Raw genomic sequence first — 25,788 nt, 5'->3', positions numbered from 1 at the left:
CCAACCTCCAATCTGCCAGGACAATTCCAGAGTCTACAGAACTTTGGAAGATGACAACTAATACATCCACTATTTCCTTGGCCACCTCCTTTAGTACCCTGGGATGTAGATTTTCAAGCACTGGGGATTTATTGATTTTTAGTCCTACTAATTTCTGTCCAGATGTCTTACTGCAGTGTACTTGGTGAGACAACACCTGCAGTATTGTGTGCAGTTTTGGTGTCTATCAAAGAAAGGATAGAATTGCCATTGAGGGAGTGCAATGAAGATTCACCAGATTGATTCCTGGAATGGCAATATAGTTGTATGATTTGATTTATTGAACATTAGAATTCAAGTATGGCCTAACAAAGGTTCTATATAGCTGCTGCATGACTTGCCAATTTTTATACTCAATGTCTTGGCCGATGAAGGAAAGCATGCCATCTTGACTACCTTCTCCACCTGCGTTGCCACATTCAGTGACCTGTGGAACTGTACACCCAGATCTTCCTGCGTGTCAATACTCTTAAGGATTCTACCATTTACTGTATATTTCCCACTTGTATTAGACGTTCCAAAATGCACTACCTCACATTTGTCTGAATCCATCTGTCATCTCTCCGCCTAAGTCCAACCGATTTATATCCTGCTGTATCCTCTGACAGTCCTCATCACTATCCTTAATTCCAACAATATTTGTGTCGTCGCAAACTTACTAATCAGACAGTTACATTTTCCTCCAAATCATTTATATGGGAAATGATTATACAAAAGGCGGGCAGCACGGTGGCGCATTGGGTTAGCACTGCGGCCTCACGGCACTGAGGTCCTAGGTTCAATCCCGGCTCTGGGTCACTGTCCGTGTGGAGTTTGCACATTCTCCCTGTGTTTGCATGGGTTTCGCCCCCACAACCCAAAGATGTGCAGAGTAGGTGGATTGAACACACTAAATTGCCCCTTAATTGGAAAAAATAAATTGGGTACTCTAAATTTATTTTTTTTAAAAGGTGCAAAGGTCCCAGTACTGATCCCTACTGAACACCAGTAGTCACAGCCCTCCATTCAGAAACGCACTCTTCCACTGCCACCCTCTGTCTTCTATGAATGAGCCAGTTCTGTATCCATCTTGCCAGCTCACCTCTGATCCCGTGTGACTTCACGTTCTGTACCAGTCTGCCATGAGGGATCTTGTCAAAGTGGTAGAAGGTGGAAGAGAGAATAACCCGGTGGGAAGGGTCTTTGATTATGCTGCCTGCTTTCCAAGGCAGCGGGAGGTGTAGACAGAGTCAGTGGATGGGAGGCGGTTTTGCGTGATGGACTGGGCAGTGTTCACGACTCTCTGTAGTTTCTCATGGTCTTGGGCCGAGTGAGTGGGTCGACTGGATTTGTATTCACTTGAATTGAGAAGAATGAATGGGAATCTCATTGAACCATGTAAACTTCTGACAGGGCTGGAGAGACTGGATACAGGAATGATATTTCCTCTGACTGGGGTTCTAACAGAGCTGGAGAGACTGGATACAGGAATGATATTTCCTCTGACTGGGGGAGTCTAGAAAAAGGGATCACAGTCTCAGTATACAGGGCAGGCCACTTAGGACTGAGATGAGGAGAAATATCTTCAGTTGGATTCTCCGTTGGTGGGATCCTCCGTTCTGTTGGCAGCGCACTTACACCCCCGGATTTCCCGAAGGTGTGGGGTTGCTCACAATGGGAAACTACATTGGTCGGCTGGCAGGACGGAGGATCTCATTGCCGGCGGGGGTGCGCTGCACCGGAAAAAAAGGTGCGCAGGACGGAGAATCCAATCCCTTAACTCAAAGGGTAGTGAACCTAAGGAATTCTCTACCACAGAAGGCTGTGAGGGTCAGTTCACTGAATATATTTAGGAAGCGGATTAATTTGTAGAATCTAAAGGCGTCAAGGGGTATGGGGAGAGCATTGAGATTGAGGATCATCAGAATCATACTGAATGGTGGAACTGGGTCGAAGGATAGAAAAGAACCATACTGCAACAACATACCCCTGCTCCTATTTCCTATGTTTCCATGTTTCTAAATATACCATTTGCAGATGCTGGTGAAGGAGATGGGAGCTTGTGGGAATTAGGAAATGGAAAAAGATGGGTTAATGAGGTTCAGTGGCAATTGGAGAAAATGGGTAATTAGTTTGAGGGATTTGGGGACGAAGTGGGTTTGTGACAGGGTGAGCACCATTGTTAACTATTACCTGGTAAGAGAAGGCAGGTGAGAGGTTATAGTTGAGAAACTCCTGATGGAATGTAGGAGTTAAACTCCCAGATATTGGAGGTACAACCCAAACCCAATCGGTGGGGCACCCGCCACGGATACGGTACTCATTTTCCAGATGCTTCATGAAGGACTCATTGATTGAATGATGGTCGACAATCGTCACTTTAGCAAGCTGCAAAAACAAGAGTTTCAAATTGAAGTGACAGTATCAGGTCAATGTACTAATCACCTACCCCAATCAGCAGTGAGAATTGGGCATGGGAGGGAGCGGGCCTAGGAGAACCAGGTGGTCGCTGGAAGAGCAGGGGAGGGGAATGGGATATGATGGGGAGTCAGTGGAGGGGTGGGGATGACCTGGGGGTAGGGGGGAGTGTTATGGTGGGGAGTCACTCGAGGAGCAGTGGACGGGGGGAGGTGTGTGGTTGGAGGTGGGGTTTGGTAGGGAGCCACTTGAGCATGGAGGAGGAACCCGTTGTTCGTTGGGTATGATGGGCAGTCTGTGGACGTGGCAGGGATGACTGAGGGTAAGAGAGGGTTGTTATGATGGGGTCACTGGAGGAGAGGAGGTGACCTGGGGGAAGGTGGCAGGGGGTATGGTGGGGTGTCAGTAGGGGAGAGTGGAGGGGGCTAGGTAGTTGGGGGTCGGGTATGGTGGAGTTTGTGAATAGTGGGAAGCCAGTGGAGGAGAGGGGAGGGGGATAGGTGGTTGGGGGTCGGGTATGCTGGGGGTTGGGCATGGGGGAGAGTAAGTGGAGGCGAGGGGGGGGGGGGCAGGTGCTTGGGGGTGGGGTATGGTGGGGACTCAGTGGAGGAGAGGGGACTACCCGTTGGGGAGTCACTGGAGTGGGGGAGGAAGGAGACTCAGGAGAGTCATTGGGCGACTGTGTCCAGCTTAATTTTGATTGGTTTGCTAGCTGACAGCTCTCACATGGAGCTCTCCATTATAATCATGATGTGGAGTTGCCAGCGTTGGACTGGGGTGAGCACAGTAAGAAGTCTTACAACACCAGGTTAAAGTCCAACAGGTTTGTTTCAAACACTAGCTTTCGGAGCGCAGCTCCTTCCTCAGGCTCCTTCCTCATTCACCTGAGGAAGGAGCTGTGCTTCGAAAGCTCTTGTTTGAAACAAACCTGTTGGACTTTAACCTGGTGTTGTAAGACTTCTTACTGTCCATTATAATCAACAACAGCCCTTAGGAAAATCGAACAGGTCCCTCCATCCTGCCTCCCTGTGAGAAGTGGTATATTTACAGGTCTCACAGAGGTGAAATTTCCACTGCCTCACTTAAGGCATCCATCAGAAAGAAGAAGCTTCACTTCTATTAATATTATTGTAAGTAGCACAAGTGAGGGAAGAAGTAGGAGAATATGTAACAACACTGGAACATAATAATAAAGTATTTGAATCATTTTATACAAATCTGGGGAAGGAGGTGAAATGAGAAGATTTTTTTTGAAGGATTTCTTGAAGAAAAAGGGAAACGGCAGGAAATGGATGCTCCACTGAAATTAGAGGAAGTGATTGATGCAATTAGTGCAATGCAGTCAGGGGTGGCACCAGGCCCAAATTAATGTCCAATTGATTTTTAGAAACGATTTGCGACATGTGGTGAATGCGATTCACACAGTATTATAATCTGTATATATGTATCAATATTGTAAGTGCAGTTGCACTACCTTACCACCAGGGGGAGTTGCTCTGGGAGTACTCAAGAGTTTGTACTGGGCTCCTCCCTTGGCTCCGCCCAGGATTCCTCCCCCTGGAGCTGCTGTATAAAGATCCGTGCCACAGGGTCAGCCAGCCAGTTCACCGAAAGTTCAACGGCTAACAGGCTGGCTCTGTTGTAAGTATATTAAAACCACTATTCTAATCCTACAAGCACGTGTCCGTAGAATTGTTGGTTCCAACACGACAATATTGGCACACATTTCACAAAACCAGTTTGATTGTCATCACCACATCTGGAACACACCCCTCAAGCCATAGTGCTAAAACCTGAGCGTCTGTATGATCAACATTCCACTGGGTCTTTTTCTTTTGGGGGGATTAATAAAATTGACGCCTGAGTAAGAGTGGTTGGGAATCTCCCCCCCCCCCACCCCGTGCCATATAAGGAAACATATAAGGTCGGTCATTGTCGATTAAATGTTATTGCGACATCCTCTGAAAATAAGACGCTGGAGGTTGTGGTGGTTGTGGATGCGGAGAAAGCTTTTGATAGAGTTGAGTGAAGTTATTTGCTGGAGGTTTTGGTTAAGTTCAGATTTGGACCAACATTCATCTCACGGGTTGGATTATTATATTCGGCCCCCTCGATTAGCTTGGGGTATTTCCAACTATTTAGGGGAACAAGACAGGGTTGTCCATTATCCCTACTTCTGTTCACATTAGCAAATGAACCTCTGGGTTCTCAGGAACGGTCAGGTATTGTTGGAGGGAACAGAGAACATAGAGTTCTGCTATATGCCGACGATTTATTATTATATAATCTGATCCATTGAAATCTACGGGTAATGTTATGAATTTCTTTTAAAATTTAGAGTACAAAATTCTTTTTTAGGTTATGTATATATAGAAAAAAATTTGGAACCTTTCCGGATTGTAAATTGAACATAACAAAATAGTGAAATATTTTCAATAAAAACCCTCGGGAGAGAAATAGATTCCATTCAAATTAACCAAAAACAAATTCAAATATTCAGGTATTCAGGTGCCTCATGATTGGGCCACAATGTATAAATGTAATCTGACAGCCCTGGTGGAGGGGGTAAAAGAAGATTTTAAAAGGTGGAGTACTCTTCCATTTTTATTAGCTAGGCAGGTACAAACGATCAAAATGAACATCCTACCAAAATTTTATTTGTGTTTCATTCCCTCTCGATATTTCTACCTAAGATATTTTCTACTAAAGGGATCAAATAATTTTGGACTTTATATAAGCCAATAAAATTCCACGAACTTGACGGATATTCCTACAAAGGAATTAACGGGTGGGAGGGTTGGCGCTGCCCAATCTTTTATATTAGTATTGGGTGGCTAATATAGAAAAGATTCTGCAATGGTGGAAAGAGGAAAAATGGTGGATGTTGGAAGCATCGTGTAAGGGGGCCAGCTTGAAGGCTTTCGCTGCGGCCCCACTCCCATTTACTCCGGGGAAGTTTACAGAACATCCGCTAGTGGCTTCTTCCTTAAAAATCTGGAGCCAATTGAGACAACATTTTGATTTGGGAAACATGTCGGTGCCAACCTCTATTTATGGAAACCACTAATTCACCATAACAAGACTGGATATAACATTTAAACAGTGGTATAAAGAGGGATTGAGACAAGTAAAAGACAAAGTTTGAAGAATTGAGGGAAAAAACACAAAATGCAGAAGGAGGAGAATTTTAAATATCTTCAATTACGAAATTTGGTGAAAAAGGATTTGTCCTCTTTCCCTCGACTACCAGATAACAACCTCCTGAATAAATTGTTCTTGCCAGATGATTTGGGAGATGGGAAAATTACTAACATGGTAGACACAAAGAAAATGTCGATTGAAGAAATAAAACAAAGTTGGAGAAAGAGTTGGATATGGAATTAGAATGGGAGACTATGGAGTGAAATTATGCACAGGGTCAATAATTCATCTTCATGTGTTGAAATAAGCTTAATACAATTCAAAGTAGTATATAGAGCCAATCTACACAAGAAAGAATAAAGCAGATTTTTCACAGGAATAGACGGTAAATGTGAGACATGTAAAAGAGGATCAGCCCAACAATGTCCAGATGTTCTGGTCAGGTCTCCGTTTTTTTGTTTTTTTTAAATATATTTTTATTCTCCATTTTCACATTTTCTTCAGAATTTACACCCCACCAACAAACAGTAAATGGTAGCAAATGCAATGTCAATCCCCGTATCAACAATGACAATCCCATTCTCCCACCTCCCCAAGTAACGATCCATCTGACAATATGAGCATCAAATAAAACAAACCCTCTCAAGATGGGAAAATAAATGAAAAAAGAAAACGTATTAGGAAGCGCCTATGGTCACCATTGACATATACAGTCCACCCCCAACCAACCCCACTAATATTCAATGCCATCCAATCCCGAAAGAGTACCGTGAATGACACCCATGAATTGTAGACAGCCCCCCCAGACCTCCCCTCCACTACCTCTTGTAAAACTCCTTCCCCCAACTTTTCACCCCGGCTAGACTCACCGAAACCATGGCCGCAACCTCTCCCCCCCCCCCACTCCCCCCCCTCCCCTCCCCCCCCCTCCCCACCCCCCCCCCCCCCCCCCCCCCCGCTTCACTCCCGTTCACTGGCTGGCTTAAACTGGCCAGCATGGAGGCCCCCGCCGGGGTCTCCTTCTCCCTTGCCCAGTCCCAGGAAAACCAAGAAATCCCCTTCAGCACACAACCCCAGCATACATATCCAAGCCCCAAAGAACCATCATTACAAATCTCTTCTCTTGTCCAAATATATACAGCGTCGACTCATTTAGTACATACACCAACACGCAGTGAAAAAATAACGTAACAAGACGCTACATCGGTACACGACCGTTTCTCAATTCTGCCACAGTCCTTCTGCCTTCGCAAACTCCTCCGCTGCTTCTGCCGTCCCAAAATAAAAGTCCTTGGATTCGTCGGTCACGCTCAACTTAGCTGGATATACTATGTCGTACTGCACCTTGCTGATGTACAGTGCTTTCTTCACCCAGCTGAAGGCAGCCCGCCTCCTCGCCAGCTGCACCGTAAAGTCCTGGTATATACATATACCAGCTCCAGCCCACTGCACCTCCCGCTTCTGTTCTGCCCAGCACAGGACTTTCTCCTTCACACTATACTGACGGAAACACAGAGTTACTACTCTTGGCAGCTCACTCGCCTTTGCTATAGGCCTCCATGACCGAGGAGCCCGATCCAGTTCATATCAGGAGGGATTGTCCCGCTCCTCCAATAGCTTTGTCAACATCGTGGCAAAATATTCAGTCGGCCTCGAGCCTTCCACCCCTTGGTGCAGACCCACAATCCTCAGATTCTGCCGCCTGGATCTGTTTTCCAGGTCTTCCATTTTTGCTCGCAGACCCTTGTTGTTCTCTAGCACGCTCCGCAACTCCTTCCCCATCGAAGTGAGTTGATCACTGTACTGCGATAATGCCTCTTCCACTTCCTTCAGTGTCTCACCTTGCTTCCACACCTCCGCCACTGCACTTGATACCGCCACCTTCACCGGGGCAATCGCCTCCTCCATCAGCACTTTCAATATCACCCCATCTCCTTCTTCATCGCTTGCATGTGTTTTGTGAACTGTTTTTCAAGTTCCACAGCCATCACCTTAGTCATTTCTTCTGCTGTGAACGATGCGGCCTTCCCTGGTCTCCGCTTTCCTTCCAGTTCCTGCGCTGACTTTTTCACTCACCGGCGGACTTCAGTTAACCCTTTTTTTCACGGCTGTTTTTCTCCCAAACTTGGACATTTCTCCTCCCTGTGCCCTCTTACAGCCTTTTCAGTCTTCGTTGCCCCCGGGACCGGGCGTTAAAACTGCAAAATTCCTATTTCCAAGCAGGAGCCCTCCAGTGTGCAGCTGCCTCCCACCCGCCGTCACCGGAAGTCCCTTGGTCAGGTCTCCGTTTGGTGCCGTTTTGGTCCTCGGTGTTTAAATCATTATCAAAAATTGTAGAAATGGAAATATTACCTGACCTCTTGAGGCAAATTTTGGAGTATCAGAAATACCAAGACTTGAAGGAGGGAAAAGAGCCGATGTGGTGGCCTTTGTCACATTGATTGTCCGAAGGTGAATTTTATTATAATGAAAATCCCAAAGATCTGCAAAAATATCAACATGGTTGTGGGATCTTGTCGAATTCCTTAAACTTGAGAAAATTAAGTTTCCCCTTGGTGGCTCAGATGGGGAATTCTGGATGAGGTGAAAGCTATTCTTGCCATTATTTACAGATCTATTTGTTGCCAGCGGGTAAAATGAGTGGGGTAGGGGAGATGGGATAAGGGGGGAGGAAAAAGAAATAAGAACAAAAATCTCAAGTTAGGATGATTGTATTTTGATTGATTGTTTAAATGCTGTTATGTATATTCCTTATTTGAATAATAATATCAAAAAAAGAGGAAGCTTTCACTCCTTCTATCTGCTCCTCAGTGGTCTCACAAGGGGGTGGTTTGGTGTGGTTTGGCATGGTTTGGGGTAGTTTGGTGGGCTTTGCGTGGTTTGGCATGGTTTGGTGTGGTTAGCATGGTTTGGGGTAGTTTGGTGTGGTTTACCGTGGTTTGGGGTGGTTTACTGTGGTTTGGGGTAGTTTGGGGTGGTATACCGTGGTTTGGGGTGGTTTGGTGTCGTTTACCATGGTTTGGGGTAGTTTGGGGTGGTATACCGTGGTTTGGGGTGATTTACCGTGGTTTGGGGTGGATTGGGGTGGTTTAGGATGGATCGGGGTGGTTTAGGATGGATCGGGGTGGTTTAGGATGGATCGGGGTGGTTTGTTATGGTTTACCGTGGTTTGGGGTGAATTATAGAACATAGAACATAGAACAGTACAGCACAGAACAGGCCCTTCGGCCCTCAATGTTGTGCCGAGCCATGATCACCCTACTCAAACCCACGTATCCACCCTATACCTGTAACCCAACAACCCCCCCCCTTAACCTTACTTTTTTATTAGGACACTACGGGCAATTTAGCATGGCCAATCCACCTAACCCGCACATCTTTGGAATTGGCGTGGTTTACCGTGGTTTGGGGTAGTTTGGGGTGAATTGGGGTGGTTTACCGTGGTTTGGGGTAGTTTGGGGTGAATTGGGGTGGTTTACCGTGGTTTGGGGTGGATTGGGGTGAATTGGGGTGGTTTACCGTGGTTTGGGGTGGATTGGGGTGGATTGGGGTGGTTTACCGTGGTTTGGGGTGGTTTACCGTGGTTTGGGGTGGTTTGGGGTGGTTTGGGGTGGTTTGGGGTGGATTGGGGTGGATTACCGTGGTTTGGGGTGGTTTACTGTGGTTTGGGGTGGTTTACCGTGGTTTGGGATGGTTTGGCGTGGTTTACCGTGGTTTGGGGTGGTTTGGTGTGGTTTACCATGGTTTGGGATGGTTTGGCGTGGTTTCCCGTGGTTTGGGGTGGTTTGGTGTGGTTTACCGTGGTTTGGGGTGTGTGCTTACCTTCATACCAACCCTGCTTTACCTGGAAACTGTGAAGAACAGCAATAGTCAGTTCCAAAGCAACCTTGTCCTTCCAAAGGGACGCAATCTTCCTGGTATCCAACTCCATCCTCTCTGCAACTTCCTGCCAAAAGATAAAGCTGACAGGTTATAGAAGAATGGAATGTGGGAGAAAGACCACATTGTGTGCAGTTTTGGTCTCCTTCTCTGAGGAAGGATGTTCTTGCTCTCGAGGAAGCACAGCGAAGGTTTACCAGACTGATTCCAGGGATGGTGGGACTGTCATATGAGGAGAGATTGACTAGGTTGGGACTGTTCTCGCTGGAGTTCAGAAGAATGAGGGGGATCTCATAGAGACTTATAAAATTCCAACAGGACGAGACAGGGTAGATGCAGAGAAGATGTTACCAATGATGGGTGTGTCCAGAACCAGGAGTCACAGTCTGAGGATTCAGGGTAAACCATTTCAGACAGAGATAAGGAGACATTTCTTCACACAAAGAGTGATGAGCCTGTGGAATTCATTACCACAGGAAGTTGTTGACCAAAACTTTGAATTTATTCAAGAGACGACTGGATATAGCACTTGGGGAGAATGGGATCAAAGGCGAATGGGGAGAAAGCAGGATTAGGCTATTGAGTTGGATGATCAGCCATGATCTTGATGAATGGCAGATCGGGCTCAAAGGGCCAAAAGGCTTCCTCCTGCTCCAATCTTCTATGTATCAATGTATTATAAGATCATAAGAAATAAGAACATTCAGAAATATTCCATTCAGCCTGCTCCATCAGTCAATCAGGTAGTAGCCATAACGTATTAATCCGTGAATCCCTTGCCAATGAAAAATTTGTCTAAATTTGCCTTGAATGAAGCAATTTCATTCAAGATCTCTAGGGAAGAGAATCTAAAAACTAATGACCCTCTGAGAGAAGGCATTCTACCTCATCTCTGGCTTCAGATTTAAGAGAGACCCCCGGCTAGATTCTCCGTTCCTGAGTCGGGGCAGATTTGTGGACTTCCACGACAGCAAAACTGGCGCCACATCTAGACTGATTCAGCAACTGTTAAGAGGCTAGAGCTGGCATCATGTGGAACACAATCAATTCCAATGAAAAACGGTGCCAGATTCGCTGGATTTGCAATTGACACTCGGGAGTCCGGTAAGCTGTGCGCAGATGCATGGCTGCCTTGCAGACTGCAGCAATGATGTTCCATGCACGTCCACCCAGACCCCACAGCCCACCTCCTGGCCACACCCCGCTACACCCCCGGGACTGGCAGAAACCCCATGGCCAGCGGCACAACTGTCAACACACTATGGCGATGTTGGTCACTTTCCGCACCCCCTTTCTCTCCCTCAGCAGCCACAGCGACTGTTTCATGATTTTAAGCATAAGTGAACCTCGCCATCGGGAATTCGGCCCATTGGAGGCAGAAAATCACGGAGACCCTAGAGAATAGTGGGTGGGGTCCGCTAATGATCTGCCAACGGCGTTCACTGTATGTGCGTTCTGGAATGCATAGACACTGCTGTTGGAGCTGTGATGTGGAGATGCCGGCGTTGAACAGGGGGTGGGGACAGTAAGAAGTCTTACAACACCAAGTTAATGTCCAACAGGTTTGTTTGATGTCACTAGCTTTCAGAGCACAGTTCCTTCATCAAGTGAGTCACCAGGGATATACAAAGAGACAGGGAAACAGGTAAGACTGATGAACTTAAAGCTTTGATTCACGCGCGGAACTTGGATGTGGTTACTGTGATGGAGACTTGGTTAAAAAGGACTGGCAGCTAAAAATTCCAGGATATAGGTGTTTTAGGCGAGACAGAGAGGAAGGTAAAAGAGGTGGGGCAGTTGCAATACTGGTTAGAGAACATATTACAGTTATACAGAGGGAGGACACCATGGAAGTAACGAGGCATTGTGGGTAGAGCTCAGAAACAGTAAGGGGCCAGTCACTATGATGGGGGTGTACTACAGGCTTCCCAACAGCTTACAGGAAGTTGAAGATGGGGGGGGGATTCTCCAACCCCCCCTGCCGGGTCGGAGAATCGCCGGGGGGGGGGGGGGGCGGTGTGAATCCTGCCCCCGCCGGCTGCCGAATTCTCCGGCGCCGGGGTTTTGGCGGGGGTGGGAATCACGCCGCGCCGGTCAGCGGCCTCTCGGCCCGTGATTCTGGATCGATGCAGAAATAATCGGGTTGTTGCAGTGCGAGACTTTAATTTTCCTCATAATGACTGGAAATCCCTTCGGGCTAGGTGTCCGGATGGTGAGGAATTTGTTAAGTGTGTCCAGGAAGGTTTTTTTGGAACTATATGTGGATAGTCCGATGAGAGAGGGGACTACACTCGACCTAGTACGAGGGAATGAGCCCAGTCAGGTCATCAAACTTGCAGTGGGAGAACATGTGGCAAACAGTGACCACAATTCGGATACTCAGGACAAGTGTTGTCCTAGGGTTAAGGTGCTAAATTGGGGGAAGGATATCTGCAACCAGATTAGGCAGGATTTGGAGGCAGTTGTTTGAGAGAGGCTGTTTGAGGGTAATTTGGCATGTGGGAGTCTTTTAAGGAGCAGTTGATGGGAATGCAGGACAGACATGTGCCGATAAAGAGGAAGGACAGGAAAGGCAGAATTCGGGAACCATGAATGACCAGGGAAATTGTGAATATTGTCAAAAAGAAAAAATATGCATATGTGAGGTACAGGCAACTAAAAACAGATAAAGCACTTGAGGAATACAAGGAAAGTAGAAAAGAGCTCAAGCAGGGAGTGAGAGGGCAAAAAGGAGTCACGAAATGTCCTTGTCAGACAGGATTAAGGAGAATCCCAAGGCATTTTATCCGTACATTAGGAACAAGAGGGGAGCTAGAGAAAGAATTGGTCCACTCAAGGACAAAGGAGGGAAATTATGTGTAGAACCAGAGGAAGTAAGTAGGTCCTTATTGTGTATTTTGCATCGGTATTCACAAAGGAGAGGGACACGTTGATTGATGGTGTCTCAGAAAGATGTGCAAATACTATAGAACAGGTCACTATTAAGAGGGAGGAAGTGTTAGGTGTGTTAAAAAGCATTACGGTAGAACAGGTCACTATTAAGATGGAGGAAGTGTTAGGTGTGTTAAAAAGCATTTAAGGTAGACAAATTCCCCGGCCCAGATGGCATCTATCCAAGATTTCTGAGACAAGAGATGAAATCACTGGGCCTCTGACAGAAATCTTTGTGTCCTCATTGGCCACAGGTGAGGTCCCAGAGGATTGGAGGATAGCCAATGTTGTAACGTTATTTAAGAAGGGTTGCAAGGATAATCCGGGTGAGGTCAGTGAGCTTGATGTCAGTGACAGTGAAATTGTTGGAAAAGATTCTCAGAGATCGGATCCATGACCATTTGGAGGTGAATGGTCTTATTAGCACAGTAAGAAGTCTTACAACACCAGGTTAAAGTGCAACAGGTTTGTTTCAAATCACGAGCTTTCGGAACACTGCACCTTCCTCAGGTGAAACAAACCTGTTGGACTTTAACCTGGTGTTGTAAGACTTATTACTGTGCTCACCCCAGTCCAATGCCGGCATCTCCACATCAGGTCTTATTAGGGACAGACAGCATGGTTTTTGTATGAGTGAGGTCATGTCTCACTAATTTGATTGAATTATTTGAGGAGGTGACAAAAATGATTGATGAGGGAAGGGCTGGAGGTGTTGTCGACATGGACTTTAGTAAAGCATTTGATTAGGTCCCTCATAGCAGGCAAAAGATTGTCACATGGGGTTAGGGGTGAACTAGCTGGATGGATCCAGAACTGGCTTGGCCATAGAAGACAGAGGGTAGCAGTGGAAGGGTGTTTTTCCGAATGGAGGTCTGTAACTAGTGGTGTTCCGTAGGGATCAGAGCTGGGACCTCTGCTCTTTGTAATATATATAAATGACTTGAATGGAAACGTAGAGGCTTTGCGGATGATACTAAGATTGCAGGAGTTGCGGATAGTGATGAAGATTGTCAGAAAATACAACAGGTTATAGATAGGCTGCAAAATTTGGCAGAGAAATGCAGATGGAATTTAACCTGGACAAATGCGTGGTGATGCATTTTGGTAGATCCAATTCAGTGGGAGCTATAAAATAAGTGGCAGAAATATCAGGAGTATGGACACACAGAGAGATCTGGGTGTGCAGGTTTACAGATCCTTAAAAATGGCAGCATAGGTGGAAATGGTTGTAAAGAAAGCATATGGCATGCTTGCCTTCATAGGATATTGAGTATAAAAGTTTGAGAATTACGTTACAATTATATAGAATGTTGGTTAGACCACATTTGGAATACTGTGTCCAATTCTGGTCACCAGAACGACGTGGAGGCTTTGGAGAGAGTAAAGAAAAGGTTTACCAGGATGTTGCCTGGTATGGAGGGTATTAGCTATGATGAGAGATTGAACAAACTTTGATTGTTCTCCCTAGAGAGACGGAGGCTGAGGGGCGAACTGATAGAAGTTTATAAAATTATTAGGGATATAGATAGAGTGGAGGTTTTTTCCCAGGGTGGAAATGACAATTACAAGGGGGCACAAGTTCAAGGTAAGAGGGGAGAGGCTCAGTGGAGATGTGCGGGGGAAGTTTTTTTACACAGAGGGTGGTGGTGGCCTGGAATGCACTGCCAAGTTAGGTGGTTGAGGCAGGTACGTTAGCAACTTTTAAGACTGGAAATGGTTATGAAGAAAGCATATGGCATGCTTGCCTTCATAGGATGGGGTATCGAATATAAAAGCTCAAAAATTACATTACAATTATATGGAATGTTGGTTAGGCCACATTTGGAATGCTGTGTCCAATTCTGGTCACCACATTACCAGAAGGACGTGGAGGCTTTGGAGAGAGTACAGAAAAGGTTTACCAGGACACGTGATCGGCACAGGCTTGGAGTGCCGAAGGGTCTGTTCCTTTGCATGTATTGTTCTTTGAAAGATGGAAGGGTAGGCAAGTCAGTATGTGTCCACCAGAGAGTGAAGGCAGGAGTTCACGAAACCCTACCAAAAAATACCTGATAATTACAGCAGGTCTGACAGCACCTGTGGAGAGAAGAGAGAGTCTGGATGACTCTTTGTCAAAGCATACATGCCTCTATAGATGTCGTCAAACCTGCTGAGATTTTCCAATGTATTCTGTTTTTGTTTCCAATTCCAGTAATTTGCTTTTATTAGGAGTTCATGAAAGATTGCTGGGAAACTGAATGAAGGAAATTCATCCATTTTCTCTGAAGTTGATGCAACTGGGAGAGTAGATTGTGGTTTCTGAGAGAAGTATCAGCTAGTGAAGCATTTAGCGAACGTTCAGAAATCTGCCAGAAAAAGAATTGTGTGCAACTGGACCAGCCTGAGCAAGGGTGTTAAGATGGTGGTAAGTTTTCACTGGGGCCTTTGTGTACATGCGATAAAAGGAATAATGTGAGTTTGAATGAGTTTCTGGTGTTTGTATAGAAATTCTTCCAAACTGTTTGTCTCGTGTAACATAGTTCATTTTTTTCTTTGTGTTAACACTATACTGAGAGATTCTTGTGCATGAGTACCTGTCCTCCACGGTTTATAAAAAGTTAGGGGGCAGGATTCTCTGAGTCTCTGTGCCGAAATTGCGCTCAGCGCAGGGAGGAGGATGGGCATCAGACCCGCGATCGGCTCCTGTCCCCGGAGAATCGCCGCCAATCAGGCTTGCGCGGTCGACGCAGCGCCGGTCGGGGGCCATTGAAAGAGGCCCCCGCAGCGATTCTCCAGGTGCAGCTGGCCGAGTTCCCGCTGGCGTGGCTCTCTCATGGTTCCACCTGGCAGGCACTCGACGTGGCGGCTGCAGACTCAGTCCATGGCGGCCATGGTGGGAGGCAGAGGGATAATTCACTGGGGGGGGGGGGGGGGGGGGGGGGTCATCCAGGACGGCCATGCAATTGATTGGGGACCATCGGGGGGGGCGGGCTACCTTCTTGGTGCCGGTCCGCGGTGTGGGACGGCCATGTCGCGCTGATGGCCAACGCAGGCTGCCGCCGTGCGCATGCGCGGACCCCCGACCGGAAGTGCAAGGCCCCATATCAGGAGCCAGAGCTGCGAGGACTACTCCGGGGCCCTGCTAGCCCCTTGCAATTCGGAGAATCACCCTGGACCTACTTCAGGTAAGTCAAGAGTGATCCGCATGCGTTTTTCTGTGTGCGTGGGGACATAGCCCGATTATTGGAGAATCACACCCAGGATCTGCCAGGCCAGGTCCAGCAGGCAATCAGGAAGGCTAATGAAAGGTTGACCTTTCTTTCAAGATTATGAGGGGCATGGTTAAAGATGATGATAGGTATGGACAAATATTATGAAGGGCACAGGTAGAGTGGATGGGCAGGCACTCTTTCCCAGGATTGAGGGGTTAGTCAGCAGGTGGCATAGGTTTAAGGTCCGTGGGGCAAAGCTTAGAGGAGATGTGTGAGGCAGGGTTTTTACACAGAGGGTGCTGATTGCCTGGAAAGCGTTGCCAGGGGAGATTGTGGAAGCAGATACATTAACGGCGTTCAAAAGGCATCTTGACAAACATGTGGATAGGATGGGTACAGAGGGATACGCCACAAGGAAGTGCTGAGGGTGTGGGCCAAAGGTGGTATCACGACCGGTACAGTCTTGGAGGGCTGAAGGGCCCACACTGGGAAAGAGTGCCTGTCCATCCACTCTATCCATGTCCCCCATAATCTTGTGGTCACCCCTCCACTCCCGTTGTTCGAATGAAAGCAGTCCAAGTCTATTCAGCCTCTCCGCATAGCTAACACCCTCCAGACCAGGGAACATCCTGATAAACCTCCTCTGCATACTCTCCAAACCCTCCACATCCTTCTGATAGTGTGTCGACCAGAATTGTGCGCAATATTCCAAGTGCGGCCTTACCAAGGTTCTATACAACTGCAGCATGACCTGCCAGTTTTTATACTCGATGTCCCGTCCAATAAAGGCAAGCATTCCGTATGCTTTCTTGACTACCTTGTCCACTTGTGTTGCCACTTTCAAAGATCTGTGGACCTGCATGCCCAGATCTCTGACTTTCTATATTCCTAAGAGTTTTGCCATTTACGGTATATTTCCCCTCTATGTTAGGCCTACCAAAATGCATTACCTCACATTTGTCTAGATTAAACTCCATTTGCCATTTCTCTGCCCAAGTCTCCAACTGTATCCTCGGACAATCCTCAACATTATCTGCCACTCCACCAACCTTGGTGTCATCTGCAAACTTACTAATCAGACCAGCTACATTTTCTTCCAAATCGTTTATGTATACGACAAACAGCAGAGGCCCCAGCACAGATCCCTTTGGAACACCACTAGTCACAACCGTCCAATCAGAAAACCACCCTTCTACTGCTACCCCTTTGCCTTCTGTGACCGAGACAGTTCTGTATCCACCTTACCCCTCACCTCTGATCCCATTTGACTTCACCTTTTGTACCAGTCAGCCATGAGGCACCTTGTCAAAGTCTTTACTGAAGTCCATGTCAACAATATCCACCACCTTCTTCTCATCAATTATCTTTGTTACCTCCTCAAAAACCGTTATCAAGTTAATGAAGCACGACCTACCCTTCACAAAACCATGCTGTCTCTCACAAATGAGTCCATTTGTTTCCAAATAGGTATAAATCCTGCAAATTTGCTCCAATAATTTACCTACTACCGATGTGAGGCTCACTGACCTACAGTTTCCAAGATTATCTCTGCTATCTTTCTTAAACAGCGGTAGCACATTAGCTATTCTCCAGTCCTCTGGGATCTCACCTGCAGCCAATGAGGATACAAAGATGTCAGTCAAGGCCCCAGCAATATTCGCCCTTGCTTCCCTCAGTATTCTGGGGTAAATCTCATCCGGCCCAGGAAATGTATCTACCTTAATATCTTTCAAAAGACCCAATACCTCCTCCTTTTCGATGTCAAAATGACCTAAACTGTTCACACACCCTCATCAAGAATCATCTTCCACAAAGTCCATTTCTTTGGTGAACACTGATGCAAAGTACTCATTTAGTACCTTGCCCCTTTCCTCTGGCTCAACACATAGATGCTTCCCACTATACTTAAGTGGTCCAATCATTTCCCTGGCCACCCTCTTGCTTTTTAGATATGAATAAAAATCTTTGGGATTCACTTTAATCCTACTTCCCAGGGACTTTTCATGACCCCTCCTAATTTCCCACTTAAGTACCTTCCTACTCCCTTTATACTCCTCAAGGGTTTTTACTGTCCCCACCCCTCTAGACCACACAAAAACCTCCTTTTTTTTTGGCGAGGTTCACAATATCCCTTGTGATCCAAGGCTCTCTAAACTTCCAGTTTCCCACATGGAATCGGGACTGGCGCCGGCTCCTCGATTCTCTGGGTCCCAAAAAGCGGCGTACTCAGACAGAGAGTACGCTGCACCGCTGTATCCCCTACCTGTGGCCATTGCTCGAGGCCTGCCATTCTCTACCCCCAACTGGCTGAAGTCCGGACGGCGTGGAAATAATGTGGTCCTGCCGGTCGCGATACTCGCGTGTGGCTGCAGACTCAGCGGCCGCGATGGTCGGGGGCGGGCCAATCGGTGGCACTATTTGGGAAGTCCAGCTCCGCGGTCTGAGTCCGCCATGGAGCACGGCGCGGCCGCTGGAGGCCGCCGCCATGCGCATGTGCGGCCTCTAACCCGGAAGTGCAGGGCCTATATCTGCAGTAAAAGCTGTGTGCTTCTCATTGCTGGCCCCCTGCAGGGCTATGAATATGTGGCCCTTTCACGCAAGTTTTTCTGGCTTGAAAGGCCACAGTTTTTAACAAGGAGTGGGGATATAGTCCCAGAAACAGAGAATCCAACCCTAGGTTTAAATAAAACCTAAGGGTTAACATGAGTGCATGCTTCGAGAGGTTAGTAGGACTTCATAGACAAGCCATTCCTATAGCAACAGATAAAATTCCCAAGGACTTGTAGTTTCGGTAATGATGTCTGCACCCAGTGGCGGACTGGCCAGGGTGACAGCTTGCCCGATGGCAAGTGGGCTCCTGATGAAGTGGGCCCCCCATATCAAATAAAAATGCAATAAAGAAACAAACACAGACAACTGTTTTAGTAATAAAAAGGAATAAGAAAAAAAAGAGAACAGGTCACAAATAAGCAGTGCATGAAAAGGAACGAAGCAGGGGAGGTAGTGGAAGGATGTGGAATAGGGGGCCGGGCATAATTAAGGAAATTCCATGTTTTCAGCAAGAGTGTGTGAATTTAAAGATAAAGTTACAATTTGTGATTTGAGATGGTTGGCAACTTCAAAGGATATCAAGCAGTAGTCTTGGTTCAGCCGGTACATCGGTCCGGGGCCCGGAGAGCCAAGAAGGGGCCCGTGAATCTCTGAAGGGCCCTTAAAAATTATAATTAATTTGATAAATAAATCTCCAACTTCTTTCCTGAGATTTGTATTCTAACTTAATAAAATATAATTGTTTTTAAAAAGAGCAATACCAAATAAAAATGCAATAAAGAAACAAACAAATAATCACTCAGTGTATGAAGGAACGAAGCAGTGTTAAACGGAAGTGAAAAGGAGTGGAGGGGGGGGGCTGGTTCACCCGGGTCGGACATAGTTGGAAATCCACGTTTTCAGCAAGAGTGTGTGAATTTAAAGATAAAGTTACAGTTCGTGATTTGAGATGGTCGACAACTTGAAAGGATATCAAGCAGTACATAGGGTCGTGAGGTCACCGAAAAGGAGAAGCGGTACCTTTGACCGCGAATCATGAGGTCAAAGATATTGAAGTGATAAGCCATGATCGGTAAACTCAAAGGGTTGTGACTTGTAACACTACACTGGTATCAAACTGGACATGTTAACTTTGGTCCTTTGGTCGTGGGACCATTCTTAATGTCTTACTATAGTCGGACCAAACTTCTAAGTTTCAACAGTTGTCTCAGTTGCTTGCTGGTGTGAACACTGGACAGTGGATTGTCTCCTCTTCTGAAGCTGCATAGGCCACTTAGTATTGACTAATGAACATAGCCTATTGAGGTGTAAGTAAGTTATTTTATATTTTTTATCAAGTAGGGGTTTATCTGGCATTCCTTCAAGTTATTCTTACAATCATCAATATTCATTTTTCCCAATGTGGCCTATTTTTAAATAAGTTTTTATTTCCAGCATATTACCCCTACCAGCATGGAAAAGAAAACGCATAAATCTGGGTCACTAAAACGCAAAGAACAAAAAGAAGCAGAAAGGAAGGAATCAGCCAAGCGACGCAGGCCTATTACAGAGTTTATAATACCACAAGCACAAAGTCTTCAAAGTCTTCTAAAGTTTGAAACCATATTGACAGCATTTACTTACTTGTATATATTTGAAACTACAACCCCGTTATCAAGTTATCTACAGACAAGTGGTTTAGATATGTTTACTGCATGGAGTTTGGTAGATTCAGCTACAACAAAGTTGAAGGAACAGACAAGAACATTTGATAACGTTCACAGCAAGGTTTTGGCATTTGTAAATAAATGTAATGACAGGATTTCACAGATGAATATGGATGAAAATCAAACATTGGAAATTGATGCGTTGGAAACAGCATTGCCAGTTAAGAGGCAGAGGAAGAAGAAAAGAATGGCAGATGAGCTTATTGATGATGAAATAAATTCCTCAGATTCTCTAGCTGATTTTCGAGTAAATGTGTTTAACCTAATAATGGATCGCATTGTCCAGACACTAGAATCACGCTTTGTACAACACAAACAGTTGTATAAAGATTTGTCCTGCTTAGACCCAGCAAAGTTTAAAACTATTGTAGAGAAGGGCCTTGAAGATGAAGCATTGGAAGGTATTATTAAGCTGTTTCCACAAATCAGCAAAGATCAAGTAATATTGGAATTGTTTTCTTTTACTTCAAACTTTGATGTATTAAAGCTGTTGCTTAATGATGGTGAGAATATGGATTCCAGTTGCAACAATTATAAAATTTGCAGCACTTGCACATCGTGTGTACTAAAAATTCTGGCATCCAACAGACTTCATGACAAGGCATATGATAACCTTTATGAACTTTATAAAGTCATCTGCACACTATCAGTTACTCAAGTCCAATGTGAGAGGACATTTTCAAAGCTAAAGATCATAAAGACAAGGTTAAGAAATTCGCTGTCTGAGGAGAATTTGGAATCATACATGTTGCTATCCATTGAAAAGGAATTGTTAGATGAATTGGATGCAGAAGCAATTATTGGCAGATTTGCACAATCATCTAGCGAACACAAACGATTGCTCTTAATATAGTGGACTGCATGCAATGCTCTATTGTGCTTTTGAACTATCTGTTAATGTGTAAATTCTGCAGTAAACTTTTTAAAAATATCAACCAATTACTTAAAATTTTAAAAAATAAATAAAAAATGCAATTATAACATTCTATATTTACATTCGGTATCTACTGCCAGTAATATGTACAGTACATGTACACTGTAATTACTAAGAAATACATTTTTCCATAAAAATTTTAATTGTACCCTTTTTTCCATATGTATTTTTTGAAAATTTTATTTATTCGTTATGAAAATTAAATGATAGCATTGTAGTTGTGGGTGGGCCCCCTTTGTCTCCTGGCAACCAATATTTTTAGACCCAGTCCGCCACTGTCTGCACCTATAAAGTTAATTGGTACCAGGCAGCTGCCACTCACGTGACCATCATAGAACACAGTACAATGGAAGGGAGTCTGGGGACTGCAGCTCAGGCAATTACTTAATCTAATAACTGTCTGGAAGCTTGTAGACTTACATGACTGGTGATATTATATTATGTACGTGCTTTAACTATGATTGGTAAGTATGCTCACGTGACATGCATTATGTAATCCTAATTATTAGTTCTGAGTGGACATAGATCATTTTGGATAAATGTATTTTTTCGATTGGTGTATGTTAATTACTTGAGATAACAAAGAAAACAATACCTGTATTTTCTGTGGTCAGGGTGCTGTCAAGCCATCTAGTGGCAGCAGACCTCCCTTGCTATAGCTTGCAATAAAGGTTTAAACTGAACACACAACTGTACGGCTGGATTCTTTGGTCATGTCCCTCCTATGATCGCAACGGAGGGGTCGGGGGCCATGTAAAGGTCCGTTGACCGAGGGCGGAAATTTCCAGTTGGCTGGCGGGTGCGGCAGGAGAATCCCGCCCTCCGTGTTGTCTGGTCAGTTGGGAGTGTGAAGTGCGCTACAGCAAAATACCTACCGGTGAAATGGCCATACCAACCCTGCACACCCCTCAGTCCCCCATACACCCCTCACTCCCCATACACCCCTCACTCCCCCACGCACACCTCACTCCCCATACACCTCTCACTCCCCCATACACCCCTCACTCCCCCACACACCCCTCACTCCCCCATTCACCCCTCACTCCCCCATACACCCCTCACTCCCCATACACCTCTCACTCCCCCACACACCCCTACTCCCCCACACACCCCTCACTCCCCATTCACCCCTCACTCCCCCATACACCCCTCACTCCCCATACACCCCTCACTCCCCCATACACCCCTCACTCCCCACACACCCCTCACTCCCCATACACCCCTCACTCCCCATACACCCCTCACTCCCCCCATACACCCCTCACTCCCCCATACACCCCTCACTCCCCATACACCCCTCACTCCCCCATACACCCCTCACTCCCCCACACATCCCTCACTCCCCCATACACCCCTCACTCCACAACATACCCTTCACTCCCCTACACCCCTCACTCCCAAAGCATTCGTCACTCCTGCCCAACACACCCCTCACTCCCCCATACACCCCTCACTCCCCATACACTCCTCACTCCTGCCCAACACACCCATCACTCAGAGAAATGGCAGATGGAGTTCAATCCAGGCAAATGCGAGGTGATGCATTTTGGAAGATCTACTTCAAGAGCGGACTATATGGTCAATGGAAGGGTCTTGGGGAAAATTGATGCACAGAGAGATCTGGGAGTTCAGGTCCATTGTACCCTCAAGGTGGCAACGCAGGTTGATAGAGTGGTCAAGAAGGCATATAGCATGCTTGCCTTCATCGGATGGGGTATTGAGTACAAGAGTCGGCAGGTCATGTTACAGTTGTATAGGACTTTGGTTAGGCCACATTGGTATACTGCGTGCAGTTCAAGTCGTCACATCACCAGAAGGATGTGGATGCTTTGGAGAGGGTGCAGAGGAGGTTCACCAGGATGTTGCCTGGTATGGAGGGTGCTAGCTTTGAAGAAAGGTTGAGTAGATTAGGATTGTTTTCATTGGAAGGACGGAGGTTGAGGGGGGACCAGATTGAGGTATACAAAATTATGAGAGGTATGGACAGGCAGCAACAAGCTTTTTCCAAGAGTGGGGGTGTCAGTTACAAGGGGTCACGATTTCAAAGTGAGAGGGGGAAAGTTTAAGGGAGATGTGCGTGAAAAGTTTTTTACGCAGAGGGTGGTGGGTGCCTGGAACACTTTACCAGCGGAGGTGGTAGAGGCGGGCACAATAGCATCATTTAAGAGGCATCTAGACGGGTATATGAACGGGCGGGAATGGAGAGAAGTAGACCTTGGAAAATAGGAGACAGGTTTAGATAAAGGATCTGGATCGGCGCAGGCTGGGAGGGCTGAAGGGCCTGTTTCTGTGCTGTAATTTTCTTTGTTCTTTGTTCACTCACCCAACACATACTTCACTCACCCAATGCACCCCTCACTCCCAAAGGCACCCGTCACTCCCTAACACCCCCCTCACTCCCTAACACCCCATCACTCCCTAACACCCCATCACTCCCTAACACCCCCCTCACTCCCTAACACCCCCGTCACTCCCTAACACCCCCCTCACTCCATAACACCCCCCTCACTCTCTAACACCCCCCTCACTCCCTAACACCCCCTCACTCCCCTACATACCCCTCACTCCCCCATCCCCCCCCCCACTCCCCCATCCCCCCCACTCCCTCTCCACCCCCTCACTCCCTCTCTACCCCCGCCATGCCCTCTACCCTCTCCACCCCCTCTATCTCCCTCATTCCTGATTGACCCCTTGCTCCCTCTCCATCTCCTTGCTGCCCCTCCACTTGCCATTTCGCCACCTCCCCCCTCCCTCTCTATCCTCTCCACCTCTTCACCCCCTCACTTCCTCCCTCCTTCTGCACCCCTCCACCCCCCTCAATACCCTGACTCCCACTCCACCCCACCTTGCTCATCTCCATCCCCCCTCGCTCCCCCCTCCACCAAAGGAGAACAGGTATGTGTTGGGGCTGGGTTTGCGTGAGACAGATTTTCCTTACTAGTCTCCAGCTTCCTCTAGCTGTGAAACATTCAGACCAAAACCTGCAGGGAAATGACAGCCGAGATTGGAACTTTGTAATGTCTGGTCTGCAACTCCCTAATATAGAAAGATGAATCGCTACCTGGAGTAGGTTGTATCTTGTTGAATCACAGAAATTCCGCACACCAATCTCAGTGCTTGTGTACCAACCATTGAAAGGCGAGGCTGGGAACTCTATACCTCCAATTTCAAGCAGCATGTTAGCAACAGCTGGAAGTGCATACCACTTTAGATCGAGGTCCGAGAACCATTCAGAGCTAGAGAGAGAGAGAGAATACCAAGGTGAACCACTGGACAGTCAGTAACAGTCCTGAAATACAGCCGCTCTGAGTGCACCTGAAGTCTCAAACACATCAACACATGGTCTGTACAAAACATACACACATCAGGCTTGAAGTACACTTATATTAGAATGGAGTCAGGCTTGAAGTACACCTAAATGAGGTCTATATCAGGCCTACACGTGCCGGGTGTGAGCGCCTATACGCATGGCCCATACACCCTTCAGGCAGTACCCCTACCCCAGGTTTCAGTTCTGCAGAAGGGTCATTAAGACTCAAAACGTTAACTCTGTTTCTCTCACCACGGATCCTGCCAGACCTGATGGATTTACCCAGCATTTTCTGTTTTTATTTCAGATCTGAATCATATCTGCAATATGCCTGTACCACTCTTCTCCAGGTCTCAGTCGCAACGGCTGCTGGACAACAACACCCTGAGAACCAAGAACAAAGAAAAGGACAGTACAGAAGTAGACCCTTCGGCCCTCCAATCTGTGCCGATCATCATGCCCTAACCAAAAAATCCTTCTGCCCTTATTCAGTCCGTATCCTTCTATTCCCTCCCTGTTCATGTATCCATCCAGATGTCTCTTAAATGTTGTGAATGGGCTTGCTTCCACCATATACTCTGGCAGCGCATTCCAGGCACCCACCACTCTGCGTGAAAACTTACCCAGATTGAGCGGGAACAGTGATGCCCTCTGCCTTTATAGTGTGTGTATTCTAACTGGTGATTGGCTGCGGTGTTTGTACATGTTAATTGGTCCCTGTGTGTGTCCATCAGTGTGTGTCTGCACCATTATATACTGGTGTATATTATGACACAGGGGTCACAGTCTGAGGATTTAGAACATAGAACATTACAGCGCAGTACAGGCCCTTCGGCCCACGATGTTGTGCCGTCCTGTGAAACCCTTCTAAAGTCCCTCTACACCAGGGGTGGGCAAACTACGGCCCGCGGGCCGCCAAAGGTCTTTATGCGGCCCACCAAGATCAAGTCATAAAAAAAAAATTTTTTTTTAAGGTTAATGGGGGGGGGGGGGGGGGGCTGTTGGGTTACTTACTGGTATAGGGTGGATACGTTGACTTGAGTAGGGTGATCATTGCTCGGCACAACATTGAGGGCCGAAGGGCCTGTTCTGTGCTGTAAATGTTCTATGTTCTATGTTCTATATGAGGCACCCAGACCAGAATCATAACCGGGTGTAGTAATTATTTTACTTAATATACTATGCGGCCCTTTAAAATTGTGAATTTCTGAATGTGGCCCTTGCACGGAAAAGTTTGCCCACCCCCGCTCTACACTATTCCCTTATCGTCCATATGCCTATCCAATGACCATTTGAATGTGTTTAGTGTTGGCGAGTCCTCTATTGTTGCAGGCAGGGCATTCCACGCCCTTACTACTCTCTGAGTAAAGAACCTACCTCTGACATCTGTCCTATATCGATCTCCCCTCAATTTAAAGCTATGTCCCCTCGTGCTGGACATCACCATCCGAGGAAAAAGGCTCTCACTGTCCACCCTATCTAATCCTCTGATCATCTTGTATGCCTCAATTAAGTCACCTCTTAACCTTCTTCTCTCTCACGAAAACAGCCTCAAGTCCTTCTGCCTTTCCTCATATGATCTTCCCTCCATACCAGGCAACATTCTTGTAAATCTCCTCTGTACCCTTTCCAATGCTTCCACATCCTTCCTATAATGTGGCGACCAGAACTGCACACAATACTCCAAATGTGGCCGCACCAGAGTTTTGT

At 46.5% G+C, this 25,788-nt stretch overlaps 1 protein-coding gene across 1 annotated transcript in view; it reads right to left on the bottom strand.

The window, feature by feature from the left end:
* LOC119951958 (nitric oxide synthase, brain-like) overlaps positions 1–25,788 on the bottom strand; it is a 304,521-nt gene that overhangs the window by 167,119 nt on the left and 111,614 nt on the right. Inside the window, exons 8-10 of the mRNA XM_038775360.1 lie at positions 23,830–24,004; positions 9,422–9,523; positions 2,212–2,406 (exon numbers count right to left, since the gene is read on the bottom strand). Coding sequence (XP_038631288.1) covers positions 2,212–2,406; positions 9,422–9,523; positions 23,830–24,004 — 472 coding nt within the window. The remainder of the gene's footprint in view (positions 1–2,211; positions 2,407–9,421; positions 9,524–23,829; positions 24,005–25,788) is intronic.

Source organism: Scyliorhinus canicula, chromosome 17, assembly GCF_902713615.1.
Source record: "Scyliorhinus canicula chromosome 17, sScyCan1.1, whole genome shotgun sequence".
In the NCBI taxonomy this organism is placed as follows: Eukaryota; Metazoa; Chordata; class Chondrichthyes; order Carcharhiniformes; family Scyliorhinidae; genus Scyliorhinus; species Scyliorhinus canicula.
This window is presented reverse-complemented; position numbering and strand designations above follow the sequence as displayed.